At 40.4% G+C, this 15,302-nt stretch overlaps 1 protein-coding gene across 1 annotated transcript in view; it reads left to right on the top strand.

The window, feature by feature from the left end:
• Window positions 1–15,302, top strand: part of CFAP53 (cilia and flagella associated protein 53) — a 34,716-nt gene that overhangs the window by 17,535 nt on the left and 1,879 nt on the right. The window contains exons 6-7 of the mRNA XM_011969015.1: window positions 6,320–6,536; window positions 10,816–10,918. Coding sequence (XP_011824405.1) covers window positions 6,320–6,536; window positions 10,816–10,918 — 320 coding nt within the window. The remainder of the gene's footprint in view (window positions 1–6,319; window positions 6,537–10,815; window positions 10,919–15,302) is intronic.

The following is a 15,302-nucleotide window of genomic DNA, read 5'->3' as shown; positions in this document are numbered from 1 at the left end:
ATTCCATGGTGTATATGTGCCACATTTTCTTAATCCAGTCTGTCACTGATGGACATTTGGGTTGATTCCAAGTCTTTGCTATTGTGAATAGTGCCGCTATTTTGGGAATGTTATATTAGTAGAATCATATAGTATGTAATCTTTTCAGAGTCTTTTTCACTTAGCATAACCCTCAGGAGATTTGTCCAACTTTTTGGATCTATCAGTAGTTCTTTATTTTTATTTTTATTTAAAAAAAATTTTTTTTTTTTGAGACAGTCTTGCCCTGTCACTCAGGCTGGAGTGCAGTGGTGTGATCTCAGCTCCCTGCAGCCTCAGCTTCCCAGGCTCAATTGATAACTTCAACCTCAGCCTCCTGAGTCGTTGGGACTACAGGCGCAAGTCACCACGCCCAGCTAGTTTTCTTATTTTTTGTAGAGATGGGGTCTCACTATGCTGCCCAGGCTGGTCTTGAACTCCTGGGCTCAAGTGATCCTCCTGCCTTGGCCTCCCAAAGTGTTGGGATTACAGGCATGAGCCACTGCGCCCAGCCTTCTTTTTATTCCTTTTTTTTTTTGAGATAGAATTTCGCTCTTGTCACCCAGGCTGGAGTGCCATGGCGTGATCTCAGCTCACTGCAACCTCCGCCTCATGGGTTCAAGCGCTTTTCCTGTCTCAGCCTCCTGAGTAGCTGGGATTACAGTCATGTGCCACTGCGTCTGGCTAATTTTTGTGTTTTTTAGTAGAGACAAGGTTTCGCCATGTTGGCCAGCCTGGTCTCAAACTCCTGACCTCAGATGATCCAGCCGCCTCGGCCTCCCAGTTTATTCTTGAGTAGTATTTATGGTATAGATTTACTGCAGTTTGTTTAGCCATTCACCTGTTGAAGGACATTTGAGTTGTTTCCAGGTTATGGCTGTTATGAGTAAAGCTACTATAATCATTTGAGTACAGGTTTTTCTGTCAACACATTCTCAATTTTTTTTTTTTCTTTGACGGAATCTTGCTCTGTCACCCAGGCTGGAGTGCGGTGGCGTGGTCTCGGCTCACTGTAACCTCCACCTCCTGGGTTCAAGTGATTCTCCTGCCACAGCCTCCTGAGTATCTAGGATTACAGGTGTGGCTACCATGCCCGGCTAATTTTTTTTTTGTATTTTTAGTAGAGATGGGATATCACCATGTTGGCCAGGCTGGTCTCAAACTCCTGACCTCAAGTGACGCGCCCACCTCAGCCTCCCAAAATGCTTGGATTACAGGCATGAGCCACCACACCCGGCACAAATCATCATTTCTATGAGATAAATGCCTAGAAGAGCAATTGCTATATCATATAGTAATTGCATGTTTAGTTTTTTAAAGAAACTGCTAAACTGTTCTTCAGAGTAGCCGTACCATCTTACGTTCCCAGCAGCAATACATGAACAATCTGGTTTCTCCACATCCTCACCAGCATTTGGTGCTATCACTATTGTTCACTTTAACCATTCTGATAGATGTGTAGTATCATCTCATTGTGGTTTAATTTACATTTCCCTAATGGTTAATGATTTTGAACAACTTTTTATGAGCCTGTTTTCCATCTGTATGTCGTCTTCAATGAAATGTCTCTTCATGTCTTTTGCCCATTTTCTGTTTTGTTTTCTTTTTGTTTAGCCAGTATCTCACTCTGTCATTTAGGCTGGAGTACAGTGGCATGATCATAGCTCACTGCAGCCTCCAACTCCTGGTTTTTGCACATTATCTAATTGACTTGTTTATTTGATTTGTTTTTTCCTGTTGAGTTTTTTGTTCACATGTAAATCATTTTATTTATTTTTTTAATAGCTTCAAGAGATAATTCACGTAACATTCAGTTCCCCAATTTAAACGATACAATTCAGTGGATTTTACTGTTTTCGCAGATCAGTGCCCCTATCATCACATTCTATTTTAGAACATTTTCACTATCCTGCTATCCCTTCTTCCTCACCTCCCACCTCCACTCCTAAGCAGCCACTTATCTACTTTGTGTCTCTATAGATTTTCCCATTCTGGACTTTGACATGAATGGAATCACATGTTATGTGACCTGTTGACTGTCTTCTTTCACTTAGCATAATGTTTTCAAGGTTTATCCAGCATGTATTGCTATTTTATTTGTTTATGTGGCTGAATGATATTCCATTGTATGGATATGCCACATTTTGTTTATGCATTATATCAGCTGATGGACATTTGGGTTATTTCCACTTTTTGGCTATTATGAATAATGCTACTATGAACATTCATGTACAAATTTTTGTGTGGACGTATGTTTTTATTTTTCTTTGGGACATATAACTAGAAGTAGTATTACTGGGCCATATGGTAACTCTGTTGAAGTTCTGAGGAATTGCCAAAGTATTTCCCATAGTGGCTGAACCATTTTACATTCCCACCAGCAGTGTATGAGGGTTTTGATTTATCCACATGCTCACCAACACTTGTTATTGTCTGTCTTTTTTATTTTACTCATCCTAATGCATCTGAAGTAGTATCTCATTATGGTTTTTATTTGTATTTCCCTAGTGACTAATGATATCGAGCCTCTTTTCCTGTGCTTATGGTCATTTGTAGATCTTCCTTGGAGAAATCTATTTGAAGGCTATTCTCTATTCTTAGAGAAGTCTATTCAAGTCCTTTGCCCATATTTTAGTTGGGTTATTGGTCCTTTTATTATTAAGTTGTAAGAGTTCTTTTCTTTCCCCCCTCTTTTTTTTTTTTTTTAAGTCTCCCTCTTGTTTCCCAGGCTGGAGTACAATGGTGCAATCTCGTCTCACTGCAAACTCCACCTCCCAGGTTCAAGCAGTTCTTCTGCCTCAGCCTCCTGAGTCACTGGGATTACAGGCACCTGCCACCACGCCTGGCTGATTTTTTTATATTTTTAGTAGAGACGGGGTTTCACCATGTTGGCCAGGCTGGTCTTGAACTCCTGACCTTAGGTGATCTGCCCACCTCAGCCTCCCAAAGTGCTGGGATTACAGGCATGAGCCACCACGCCTGGCCAAGAGTTCTTTATATTTTCTAGATTCAAGTCTCTTACCAGATAAATGACTTGCAGTTATTTCCTTTCATTCTGTAGGTTGTCTTTTTACTTTTTTGATGGTGTCCTTTGAATCACAAAAGTTTTAAATTTTGACAAAGTTCAATTTAGCTAGATTTTCTTTTGTTGCTTATGCTTTGGGGGTCCTATCTAAAAAACGGTTACCTACTCTAGGATCACAAAGATGTACTCCTTTGTTTTCTTGTTAGAGTCTTATAATTTTAGCTTTAACATTTAAGCTTTTGATCCATTTTAAGTTTTGTATATGGCATGAGATAAGGATCCTAATTCATTATTCTGCATGTGGATATCCAGTTATTCCAGCATCATTTGTTGAAATAATTGTCTAATTGTTCCCCTATTGAATTGTCTTATCACCCTTGTCAAAAATCAATTACAGTAAAGTGAAGGTTTATTTCTGGACACTCAGTTCTATTCCATCACTCTATATATCTATCCTTAGTCCAGTATAACAAATCTACATGTCTTGATTACTGTCACTTTGTAGTAAGTTTGAAATCAGAAAATGTAAATGCTGGCCAGGCACAGTGGCTCACGCCTGTAATCCCAACATTTTGGGAGGCTGAGGCGGGAGGATCAGCTGAGGTCAGGAGTTTGAGACCAGCCTGACCAACATGGTGAAACCCTGTCTCTACCAAAAATGCAAAACTTAGCTGGGCATGGTGGCGCATACCTGTAATCCAAGCTACTTCAGAGGCTGAGGCAGGAGAATCGCTTGAACCGGGAGGTGGAGGTTGCAGTGAGCTAAGATCGCATCATTGCAGTCCAGCCCAGGCAACAAGAGTGAAACTCCACCATTGCATTCCAGCCTGGACAACCAGAGTGAAACTTCATCTCAAAAAAAAAAAAAAAAAAAAAAAGAGAGAGAGAGAGAAAATGTAAATCCTCAAACTTTGTTCTTTTTCAAATTGTTTTGGCTATTCTGGCTCCCTTGCATATCCACGTATCTAGAAGTTACATGGATCAGCTTGTCAATTTCTACAAAGAAGCCAGTTGAGATTTTGATAAAAATTATGTTGAATCTGTAGGTCAATTTGGGAAGTGCTGCCATTTTCACAGTATTTTTTTCTGATTCATGAACTTAGGCTGTCTTTCCATTTATTTAGGTCTTCTTTAATTTCTTTCAGTAATGTTTCCTAGTTTTCAGAGTATACATTTTAACACTTTGTTAAATTTATTCCTAAGGATAACATTTCTATTTGGAAATAAAATTTTTAATTTCATTTTAGATTGATGCTGTCAAATAGAAATACAAGGACTTTTGTATATTGGTCTTGTATCCTGCAACATTGCTAAACTCATTTTGTAGTTTTAATAGTTTTTTTTTTTTTTTAAATAGAGTCTTGTCGTGTCACCCAGGCTAGAGTGCAGTGGCATATTCTTGGCTCACTGCAACCTCTGCCTTCAGGGTTCAAGCGATCTTCCTGCCTCAGCCTCCTAAGTAGCTGGGACTATAGGCTTGTGCCACCACACCCAGCTAATTTTTTTGTATTTTTAGTAGAGACAGGGTTTCACCATGTTGACCAGGCTGGTCTCCAACTCCTGACCTCAAGTGATCCACCCACCTCAGCCTCCGAAAGTGCTGGGATTACAGGCATGAGCCACTGTGCCTGGGCAAGTTTCAGTAGTTTTTTAGTGGATTATTAGTTCACTCTTCTTTTTGGTGCTCAGATTGCCTGATTCTAGATCATGGGAGTCCCTTTAAGTGGGCTGTCTTGTTCTTTTGATGCTGTCCTCCAATAGACTTTGATAGTTTTCTTGATTCTGACACAATAAGATGTCCCAGGTTCATCCTGTTCAGTTTCTGCTCCAGTCTTATAATTGATTATTTTCCCAAGGATTGTTGGTTATTTTTAGTGGGAAATGGTATTAGTCTTTTTTCACACTGCTGTAAAGAACTACCTGACATTGGGTAACTTATTAAAAAAAGAAGGTGTAATTGACTCACAGTTCCACATGGCTGGGGAAGACTCAGGAAACTTAAAATCACAGTGGAAGGGGAAGCAAGGCACGTCTTATGTGGTGGCAGGAGGGAAGGAATGAAGAAAGCCACACTTTTAAACCATCAGATCTCATGGGAATTCACTATCACGAGAACAGCATGGGGGAAACTACCCCCGTGACCCAGTCACCTCCCACCAGGTCCCTCTCCTCACACATGGGGATTACAATTCAAGATGTGATTTGGGTGGGGACACAGAGCCAAACCATATCAGGTATTTAATAATATCTAGAACCTTGGTGTTGGATAAACTCATTGCTGTCAGATAATTACTGCAACATGGCAGTAGCCAACTAAAAATGCTTGCAGTAAATAAATAGCAGGTCTGAACTTTAGCTGCACATTACTATCACCTGGGGGAACTTAAAAGGTATCCATTAAATAGGAATTTCTGGGGGTGGGACTCAGCCCTCAGTACATTTTTTATTTTTTTTTTGAGATGGAGTCTTGCTCTGTTGCCCAGGCTGGAGGGCAGTGGTGCGATCTTGCTCACTGCAAGCTCCGCCTCCTGGGTTCATGCCATTCTCCTGCCTCAGCCTCCCAAGTAGCTGGGACTACAGGTGCCTGCCACCACACCAGGCTAATTTTTTGTATGTTTAGTAGAGACAGGGTTTCACCACGTTAGCCAGGATGGTCTCAATCTCCTGACCTCATGATCCGCCCGCCTTGGCCTCCCAAAGTGCTGGGATTACAGGTGTGAGCCACCACCCCCAGCCAGCCCTCAATACTTTTTAAAGCTCCTCAGGTGGTTCCAAAGTGTAGCTAAGATTTATAATTGCTGTAATAAAGTACAAAATGACTACCAGCCAGAGAGACAGTGCTATAATAGTAGAAATGACTTATTTTGTTGATCCGATTAAGATTTCATATACCTAAATTAAAGTAAATGAGAATAAAGCTGTATCATTGAAAACTATTTGGCAACTACTTTGAAAAACACTTTGTTAACTTATTCAAACAAGTATTATCAAACATTTCAAACAAATACAAAGAATTGCACAATGAGTCCCCATGTGTCCATCACCTCACTTTAACAACCGTCAACTAATGGCCATTCTTGTCTCTTCTATATCCCTACCCATTTCCCCCCTACTCTTGAGTATTTTGGAATAAACTTCAGACATACATCTGTAAATGTTTCAGTACATAGTTCTAAAAGATTGGGATTGGAGCTTTTAAAGATTGTTTTTAAATGTATCCTTACTATCACTATCACACCAAAAAATTTTAACAATATGAATTTTTATGTTACATAGGAAGATATGATAAGAGAACAGAAGATATACCATAAATATTTGGCACAGAGACGTGAGGAAGAAAAAGCTCAGGAGAAAGAATTTGACAGAATATTAGAGGAAGACAAGGAAAAGAAGTTGGCTGAGAAGGACAAGGAGCTGAGACTTGAAAAGGAGGCAAGGAGACAGCTTGTGGATGAGGTCATGTGTACAAGAAAACTTCAAGTTCAAGAAAAGTGTAAGGAACTGAATTACAGTTTTGTTATAGCTTGCTCTTAATTCAATTTAGGTAACAACCAAAATACTAACAACCATAATACTTATTATGTAAAACACCATGAGGGACGCAAAAAGGATGAAGGCAGGAGGCGTGTTTTTGCAAATCTTATCTAGTTGGATATATATGAAGAGTTTTATATACCAGCAGATTCCAGTCACAGGGGAGAAGTTCTCAAGGTTAAAGGAACAGTACATCATTTGAATACTGTGTGCCTTGGTGATTAGAATGAAGAGTGAGAAGGTGGGGCACAGACATACAGCTCCCTCTTGTCCTTTGTATCTGTCCCTCTTTTCTTTTGAAAGTTTTCTCCATACTGTTGCAGGAAGTCAGGGACCCCAAACGGAGGGACCAGCTGAAGCTGCAGAAGAAGAACATAAATTGGTGACGATTTCATGGACTTTTATCAGTTCCCAAAATTAATACTTTTATAATTTCTTATGCCTATCTTTACTGCAGTCTCTGAACATAAATTGTGAAGATTTCATGGACATTTATTAGTTCCCAAAATTAATACGTTTATAATTTCTTACACCTGTCTTACTTTAATGTCTTAATCCTGTCATCTTCGTAAGCTGAGGATGTATGTCACCTCAGGACCCTGTGATGATTGTGTTAACTGTACAAATTGTAAAACATGTGTATTTGAACAATACAAAATCAGTGCACCCTGAAAAAGAACAGAATAACAGCGATTTTCAGGGAATAAGGAAAGATAACCATAAGGTATGACTGCCTGCAGGGTTGGGCAGAATAGAGCCATATTTTTCTTCTTGCAGAAAGCGAGTAGGATAAATATCGCTGAATTCTTTTCCCAGCAAGGAATAGGCCTGGGGAAGGAATGCATTCTTGGGGGTAGGTCTATAGACGGCAGCTCTGGGAATGTCTGTCTTATGTGGTTGAGGTAAGGACTGAAATACACCCTGGTCTCCTGTAGAACCCTCAGGCTTACTAGGATTGGGAAATTCCAGCCTGGTGAATTCTAGTCAGTCCGGTTCTCTGCTCTCCAACCCTGTTTCCTGTTAAGATGTTTATCAAGACAATGTGTGCACAGCGGGACACAGACGCTCATCAGTAATTCTAATTTTGCCTTTGCCTTGTGATCTTTATGGCCCTTTGAAGCGTGTGATCCTTGTGACCTACTCCCTGTTTATACACCCCCTACCCTTTCAAAATCCCTAATAAAAACTTGCTGGTTTTGCAGCTCGAGGTCGCCATCATGGTCCTACCAATATGTGATAACACCTCCGTAGGCCCAGCTGTAAAATTTCTCTCTTTGTACTCTTTCTCTATTTCTCAGACTGGCTGACACTTAGGGAAAATAGAAAGGACCTACGTTGAAATATTGAGGGCTGGTTCCCCCAATGCCATACCTTTGTTTATGTAGTTGTCTCTGCCTATGATGCTCTTGATCATGAGAAATCTAGTCATCCTTCAGTGCCAGCTCAATTGACTCATGCCTTGAGCAGCCCTCTGTGTTCCCCCATTTAAAATAAATCCTCTTTCCAGGGCACTGTGGCTTGCTCACATCTCAGATGACCAACTGGCCAGGAGGGTCTTTATCTGAAGACTATTCTCAAAGTTTGGAGAATCTTTCCCCTTTTTAATACTTACATTCAATCCACGTCAGTTACTAGGTGTTTCTTTCATAAAGGGAGTTTAAGCTATTCTTGTAAGGGTAAGCTTTGTTTCAAGGTTTCTGAAAGTTACATCTGTGCTGAATGACCTTTGTCTCTTGGAAATCCCTGGACTAGGTTGCATCATACTGCTAAGTGATACATAGTGTCAGCCCTGTGAGATGCTTAAGTTAACTTTATGGCTACCTATAATCTTATAGCCACATTATGTCTCTATTATTTTACTACACTATGCCACTGTATTCCCTCAGCTTCAAGCAGTGCTTGGTCACAGAAGGGTGTTCGTTGAGAGGGTGAATTTCCACCTCCATATTTCTGCCATTTCCATGTCCAGCCCAATGGACCAGAGAGGCAATAAACACATGGACACATTTATTATTAGGGTACCACTGGATTTCACACTAGTGGTCTTCGCAAGAGGAAGCTTATCCTGGTCCTATTCATTAATTCTTCACTCCAGGAATTATAATAGCAGTAGAAAATTGTTAAGCAGATGGAACTTTTGGAAACCAAGTAGAAAGTTTATACGCTGAAAAGATTTTTATATTCATCAGTGATGTTAGAAATAGACAATCGGTGCCAGGAAGAAAAGTCAGCACAGAGACAAATGATCTCTCAGCAAGGCCGTCTTTACTTTCTGCAGAAAGGGTGCTCATTTGAAGACGGAACAATAGCAAGAGCACACCTAGGCCAGGGAGGGGAAGGAGTTCTTATTCCTGACTCACATGGCCCCTGCTGCCGTGTCGTTCCACTATTGGCTAGGGTTAGACCACACAGGCTAACCTAATTCTGATTGGCTAATTTAAGAGAGTGACAGGCTGAGTGGTCTGGCGGGAAAAATGGTTATGGAATGAGTCAGGGTGGAGAATGAGGGCGGAGCAGATAATTGGAATGAGTCAGGGTGGAGCAGGTAATCAGAATAAGTTAGGGTGGAGCAGGTAATCTGAATGAATCAGGGTGGGGCAGATGATCAAAATGAGTCAGGGTGGAGCAGGTAATCTGAATGAGTCAGAGTGGAGCAGGTAATCTGAATGAGTCAGGGTGGAGCAGGTAATCTGAATAAATCAGGGTGGGGCAGGTGATCAGAATGACTCAGGGTGGGGCAGGTGATCAGAATGAGTCAGGGTGGAGCAGGTGATCAGAATGAGTCAGGGTGGAGCAGGTAATCTGAATGAGTCAGGGTGGAACAGGTCATCAAAAAAGGTTGCTTTATGAGGAAGTTAAGTTTAAAAGTAGAAGGCAAAAAATTGAACATACTGACATATTGATTATTTGAAGAAAAATTTAGAACTCATATCTAACAAGTGATAAATGTTATGTAAAATATTGGAAAAACATGGAAAATTTATTGAGACCATTTATAAACAAAGAAACAAAATCAACCATAATTCTACCACCCGGGAATAGCTACTATTCACAGCTTTGTATATTTTCTTCTAGTATTTTTACTACATATATAATTTTCCTTCACAGATTAGAATCATGTAGTATATACTGTTTTATGGTCTATAATTTTCACTTATTGAAAATATTTTAAGTCATTTTTTGTCAATTATAAGATTTGTAATGACTGCCTAGAAATCTGTTATAAAAATGGACCGTAACTTTATAACAGAAATCTGTTATAAAAATGGACCAAACACAACTAATGACCCTTTATATTGTTTCTAATCTTTTTACTGCTGTTTTAGAATTCCAGGTTACTGTCTCCGTACATAGTTATTTTTGGATTGTATCTGGTTGTTTAAGATAAATTTCTGAAATAGACTGTGGTACCAAAGATATATACATCTCAGATGTATATTAGCCAGTTGTATTTATTATTTTGTAAACTCTGTTTCCTTTGTCTTTTTTTTCTGTTGAGATGCTTAAATATATTTATTAACTTATAAGAGCTTTATTTATTTATTTTTTGAGATGGAGTCTCACTGTGTCGCCCAGGCTGGAATGCAGTGGCACGATCTAGGCTCACTGCAACTTCCACCTCCTAAGTTCAAGTGATTCTTGTGCCTCAGCCTCCTGAGCAGCTGGGATTACAGGCACGTGCCACCATGCCCAGCTAATTTTTGTACTTTTAGTACTTTTAGAGGGGGTTTCGCCATGTTGGCCAGGCTGGCCTCGAACTCCTGACCTCAGGTGACCCACCTGCTTCAGCCTCCCAAAATGCTGGGATTATAGGCATGAGGCATTGCGCCCAGCCAAGAGCTTTATATATTTAAATAATATTTATTTTATAATAAATATATATATTAAATAATAAATTATAATAAATAAACTCTTATTAGTATGAATGGCAATGAACTGTTTGTCTTCAAGGAGAGAAAAGTAGGAAGTGTTTTAACATTGGTAATTTATATGAAAAAGGGTAATTATAGATTTTCAATGAAATATGATTAAGAGGAAATCTGTAGATTGTAGCATATATGAGTCTAAACCCAATTTATTTCTCAATTGAGATGAGTACTTCTACTTTATCAATCTAAGATCCAGCCATGATTCTCAGCTCTACCTTTCTGAAGACAATATGACTCTGGTGCCCAGAAAGATGTTGGCAAGTCTTGTCTGAAAGTCATTTGACATATAATTACTTTTGCTTTTCTTAGTGCAAAGAGAAGCTAAAGAACAGGAAGAACGTGCTATGGAACAGAAACACATAAATGAAAGTCTTAAAGAACTTAACTGTGAAGAGAAGGAGAATTTTGCAAGGTATGATTTTGTTTTCTATATTATCATTTGCTACCGAAAAAACAGATTTTTGGCCAGGCATGGTGGCTCACACCTGTAATCCCAGTACTTTGGGAGACTGAGGAAAGAGGATTGCTTGAAGCCAGGAGTTTGAGATTAGACTGGGCAGTGTAGCAAGATCTCATCTCTACAAAAAAATAACAATAAAAATTAGCCAGATATGGTGACATAGACCTGTAGTCCTAGCTACTTGGGAGCCGAAGTGGGAAGATCACTTGAGTACAGGAGTTAAACACAGCAGCTATGATTGTGCCACTACACTCCAACCTGGGCAACAGGCAAGATCTGTCTCAAAAAAACAAAAACTAAAACAGATTTTCAACATAGAAGACCATGTGCCATAATTCATGCATTATTGACATTATTTTGCATTAGTGTTACACTTGTCCTTCTAGAAGCTCAAAGCAGTTTACAAAATTTCATGTAAAAGTAGGCACCAACTGTCTTCGTAAAATTAAATTCCATTGCCATTATGTATATTATGATTATACACATAAGTTGTTAGGCTGGATGAATATCTTTAAAAATAAAATAAATTTGAAACACTTAAAAAATAGGCACCAACCTTAAATCCTAATAAAATAGGAAGAAGATTTTTTTTTGCTCCATGAAGTAAATCCTGAAAAGCAGGCTGGCCTAATCAGCTAGATTAGCAGAATGGCTCATAGGGACAGGATTCCATACAAATGTCCCCAGGAGGATGTGTTTAGCCTTACTGCATTAGAAAACTCTGGATGCTTTGGGAAATACCACTGCCCTCCTCTGACAAGGGCTGGGATTAGTTTCCTTCTGATCATCACAACCAGGCTCAAGTGGGGGAAACAGGCGGCTACCTCCCTGCAGCTTTTCTTATACCATCGCACTCTCTTCCCACTGGTGGCCATGATACCTAAATCAGGCAGTCAGTGTAGTGGAGGAAGAGGACCTGGTTTCTCTCATTACTGGTCACCCTCCCTGTTCCTGGGGCCTGTCCCTTGACTTACTCACACTTGGTGCATAGAAATAAGCTTTTCTCTTTCTAGAAAAAGTATGGTTAATGTGCCTGATCCTATTCTCACTTTGGGGTCACAAACAACAATATCTGTCCTACTGTTCTGAGTTCCTGCTACTGCCTCTGCTGTGGAAATCTTTTCTTCTCATATATATGTGTGTGTGTGTATATGTGTGTGTGTGTGTGTGTGTGTGTGTATATGTGTATATATATATATTTTTTTTGAGCTGGAGTCTTGCTGTGTCACCTAGGCTGGAGTGCAGTGGTGCAACCTCAGCTTACTGCAATCTCTGCCTCCTGGGTTCAAGCAATTCTCTGCCTCAGCCTCCCGAGTACCTGGGATTACAGGCACGTGCCACCACGCCTGGCTAATTTTTATTATTTTTAGTAGAGACAGGGTTTCACCACCTTGACCAGGCTGGTCTTGAACTCCTGACCTCGTGATCTCCTCGCCTTGGCCTCCCAAAGTGCTGGGATTACAGGCGTGAGCCACCGCGCCTGGCCTCCTTCTCATTTTTAAAAAGTCTCCTGTTGGAGATTTGGGAGGACTCAATAAATATCACATCTCTTCCCTGCTAAACTTCTGAATCAGCGGAGAGATAAGGAAAAAATTATGGCAGAGGTATTACAGTTACCTATTGCTACATAACAAAACACCCTGAAATGTGTGGTTTAAAGCAATTTATGATTATCTCTTATGATTCTGTGGGTCAACAAGGCTCATCTAGGTAGTTCTTGCTTGGAACATCTCATATCGTTGAAGTCAGATCCACATGACTGAGGCTATATTCATCTAAAGGCTCAACCTAGGATACTTACTCATATAGGGAGCAGTGTATGCTGACTGGAGTCAGGGATCTCAGTTATCAACTAGGAGTTTTAGTTGTCACCTGGAACCCCTATGTGTGGGCTCTCCATGTGATCTGGACTTCTCACAATGTGGTGGCTTGTTCTGAGAGGGAGAGTTCTAATAACAAGTATACCAACAGCTAGGAAGAAGAAGCTGCCCGGCCAGTTAAGAGCTACAGCTGGGACTGGCATAGCATTACTTCTGCCATATTCCATTGGTCATAAAAGTAGTTACAGGGCCCATCCTGATTCAAGGAGATGGAGAAAGAAACTCCACCTCTTGAAATGATAGTAGAGGTTCATATTGCTGAAGAGCATACCTAGGCTGGTGGCATGGGGGTAAAAGAATTTACCAAGACAGTTGTAGGTACAGGCAGATTTATTAGAGAAAGTAGGAAAATTCAGTGCAAGAAAGCAATGGCAGCCAGCAAGAGAGGAGCTGACTGCCAGGAAACAAAGGCTTGCTGGAGATTTTATAGGATGGTTCTTGGGCTACTTGATAACACCAAGGTAGCAGGGAGCTAACTTGCATTCTTCTGTCAGCCGAGGTGTTTGATGATAAATCGAAGCATTTGATGATAAGCAGGAAGTTTGTGAGTTTTGTATGTTATCTGCACAGGAGGGCTATATGTCCTGAGCCATGAACAAAGGCAGACCTATAGCTTATCTGCTTTATCTCTTTGCTTTCTCCTGGTTCCACCAGCCTGATTCCTTTTCCCTAATTAGGAGTACACATATGGGGAGGAAGATAGTACTGTGGCCATCTTTGGAAAATAGAATCTACCATAGAGGGGTATCCAAATTATCTTTATTTCTGATAAAAGTTGATGGAGTGTTTTCTTACCCCAACAACAGATTCTCTGATTCTTCAGACACCAACTGGATGTCCAAGAATTCAATTCAGTTCTGATAGTAACTACCCCCGGTTAGTACAGACCCCACAGGGTAAGGGCTTAGTCCCACAAACTGCTAACACTTCAGACACCAGATGCTAGTCCCAGACCACCTTCTGATCAACCAGCTATAAATTGGAGTTCACGACCTCCTCCTCAGGTTCAACAGTTTGCTAGAATTGCTCACAGAAATCAAGAACACATTTGACTTATGTTTACCAGTTTATCACAATGGACACAACTCAGGAACAGCCAAGTGGAAGAGAAGCATGGGGGCTTCCGTGCTCTCTGCGGGTGCACCATCCTTTCAGCACCTCTCTGTGTCACCATCACAGATGCCCTCAGAACATCCTTGTTCAAGAGGTTTTAGAGCTTCATCTCCAGCCCCCACCTTCCCCTCCTGAGAGGTCAGTGGGTGGGGCTGAAAGTCCTAACCCCCTCATCACTTGGTCTTTCTAGTGACCAACCCCATCCTGAGGCCACCCAGGGGCCCTACCCTAAGTCAGCTTATTAGCATAAAATCAGGTGTTCCTATGAATGACAAAAGATACTTTTACCACTCAGGAAATTACAAGAGTTGTAGGAGCTCTGTGCCAAGAAGTGGGAACAAAGATCAAATATAATTCTTATTATACCACAGCTGATATTAAAAATGTGGCTTATATTTCTAGCCATTGAAACTACAAAGAGGCCAGGCATGGTGGCTCACACCTGTAATCCCACCACTTTGGGAGGCCAAGATGGGCGGATCTTGATCCCAGGAGTTTAAGACCACCCTGTGCAACATGGTGTAACTCTGTCTCTAAAAAAATACAGCAACAACAAAAAAATTAGCTGGGTGTGGTTGTGTGCACCTGTAGTCCCAGATACCTGGGATGCTGTGGTGGGAGGATCACCTGAACCTGGGAGGTTGAGGCTGCAGTGAGCCATGATTGTGTGATTGTTCCAGTAGTGTACTCCAGCCTGGGTGACAGAGTGAGACCCGGTCTAAAAAAAAAAAAAAAAAAAGGAAAGAAACTACAAAGAAAAAAATATGGCTTATAAATTGTAAAATTATATAACCATTATGGAAAACAGTATGGAGGTTCCTCCAAAAAACTAATATTAAAACTACTACATAATCCAGCAATCCCACTTCTGGGTATATGTCCAAAAATTAAAAGCAGGGTCTCAAAGAGATACTTGCACAGAAATATTCATAGCACTATTCACAGTATTCAAGAGGTAGAAGCAACCCAAGGGTCTATTAATGAAATGAATAAACAAAACATGGTATATATTTATGACGGAATATTATTCAGCCTTAAAAAGCAAGGAAGTCCTGTCACATGCCATAGTATGGATGAACCTTGAGGACATTATGCTAAGTGAAATAAGCCAGTCACAAAAAGACAAATACTGTATGATTCTATTTTTATGAGACATATAAAGTAGTCAGATTTGTAGAAACATAAAGTAGAATGGTGGTTACCAGGGGTTGTGGGGAGGAAAGAGGGGAGGGGAGTTTCAGATTTGCAAGATGAAAAAGTTCTGGAGATCTCTTTTACAACAATATGAAGAGACTTAACTGCTGAACTGTACACTTTTTTTTTGTTTTGTTTTGTTTTGTTTT

This window comes from Mandrillus leucophaeus, unplaced genomic scaffold (genome assembly GCF_000951045.1).
Source record: "Mandrillus leucophaeus isolate KB7577 unplaced genomic scaffold, Mleu.le_1.0 Scaffold87, whole genome shotgun sequence".
Lineage (NCBI taxonomy): Eukaryota > Metazoa > Chordata > Mammalia > Primates > Cercopithecidae > Mandrillus > Mandrillus leucophaeus.
The sequence above is the reverse complement of the archived record's forward strand: the minus strand, read 5'-3'. Positions and strand labels throughout refer to the sequence as shown.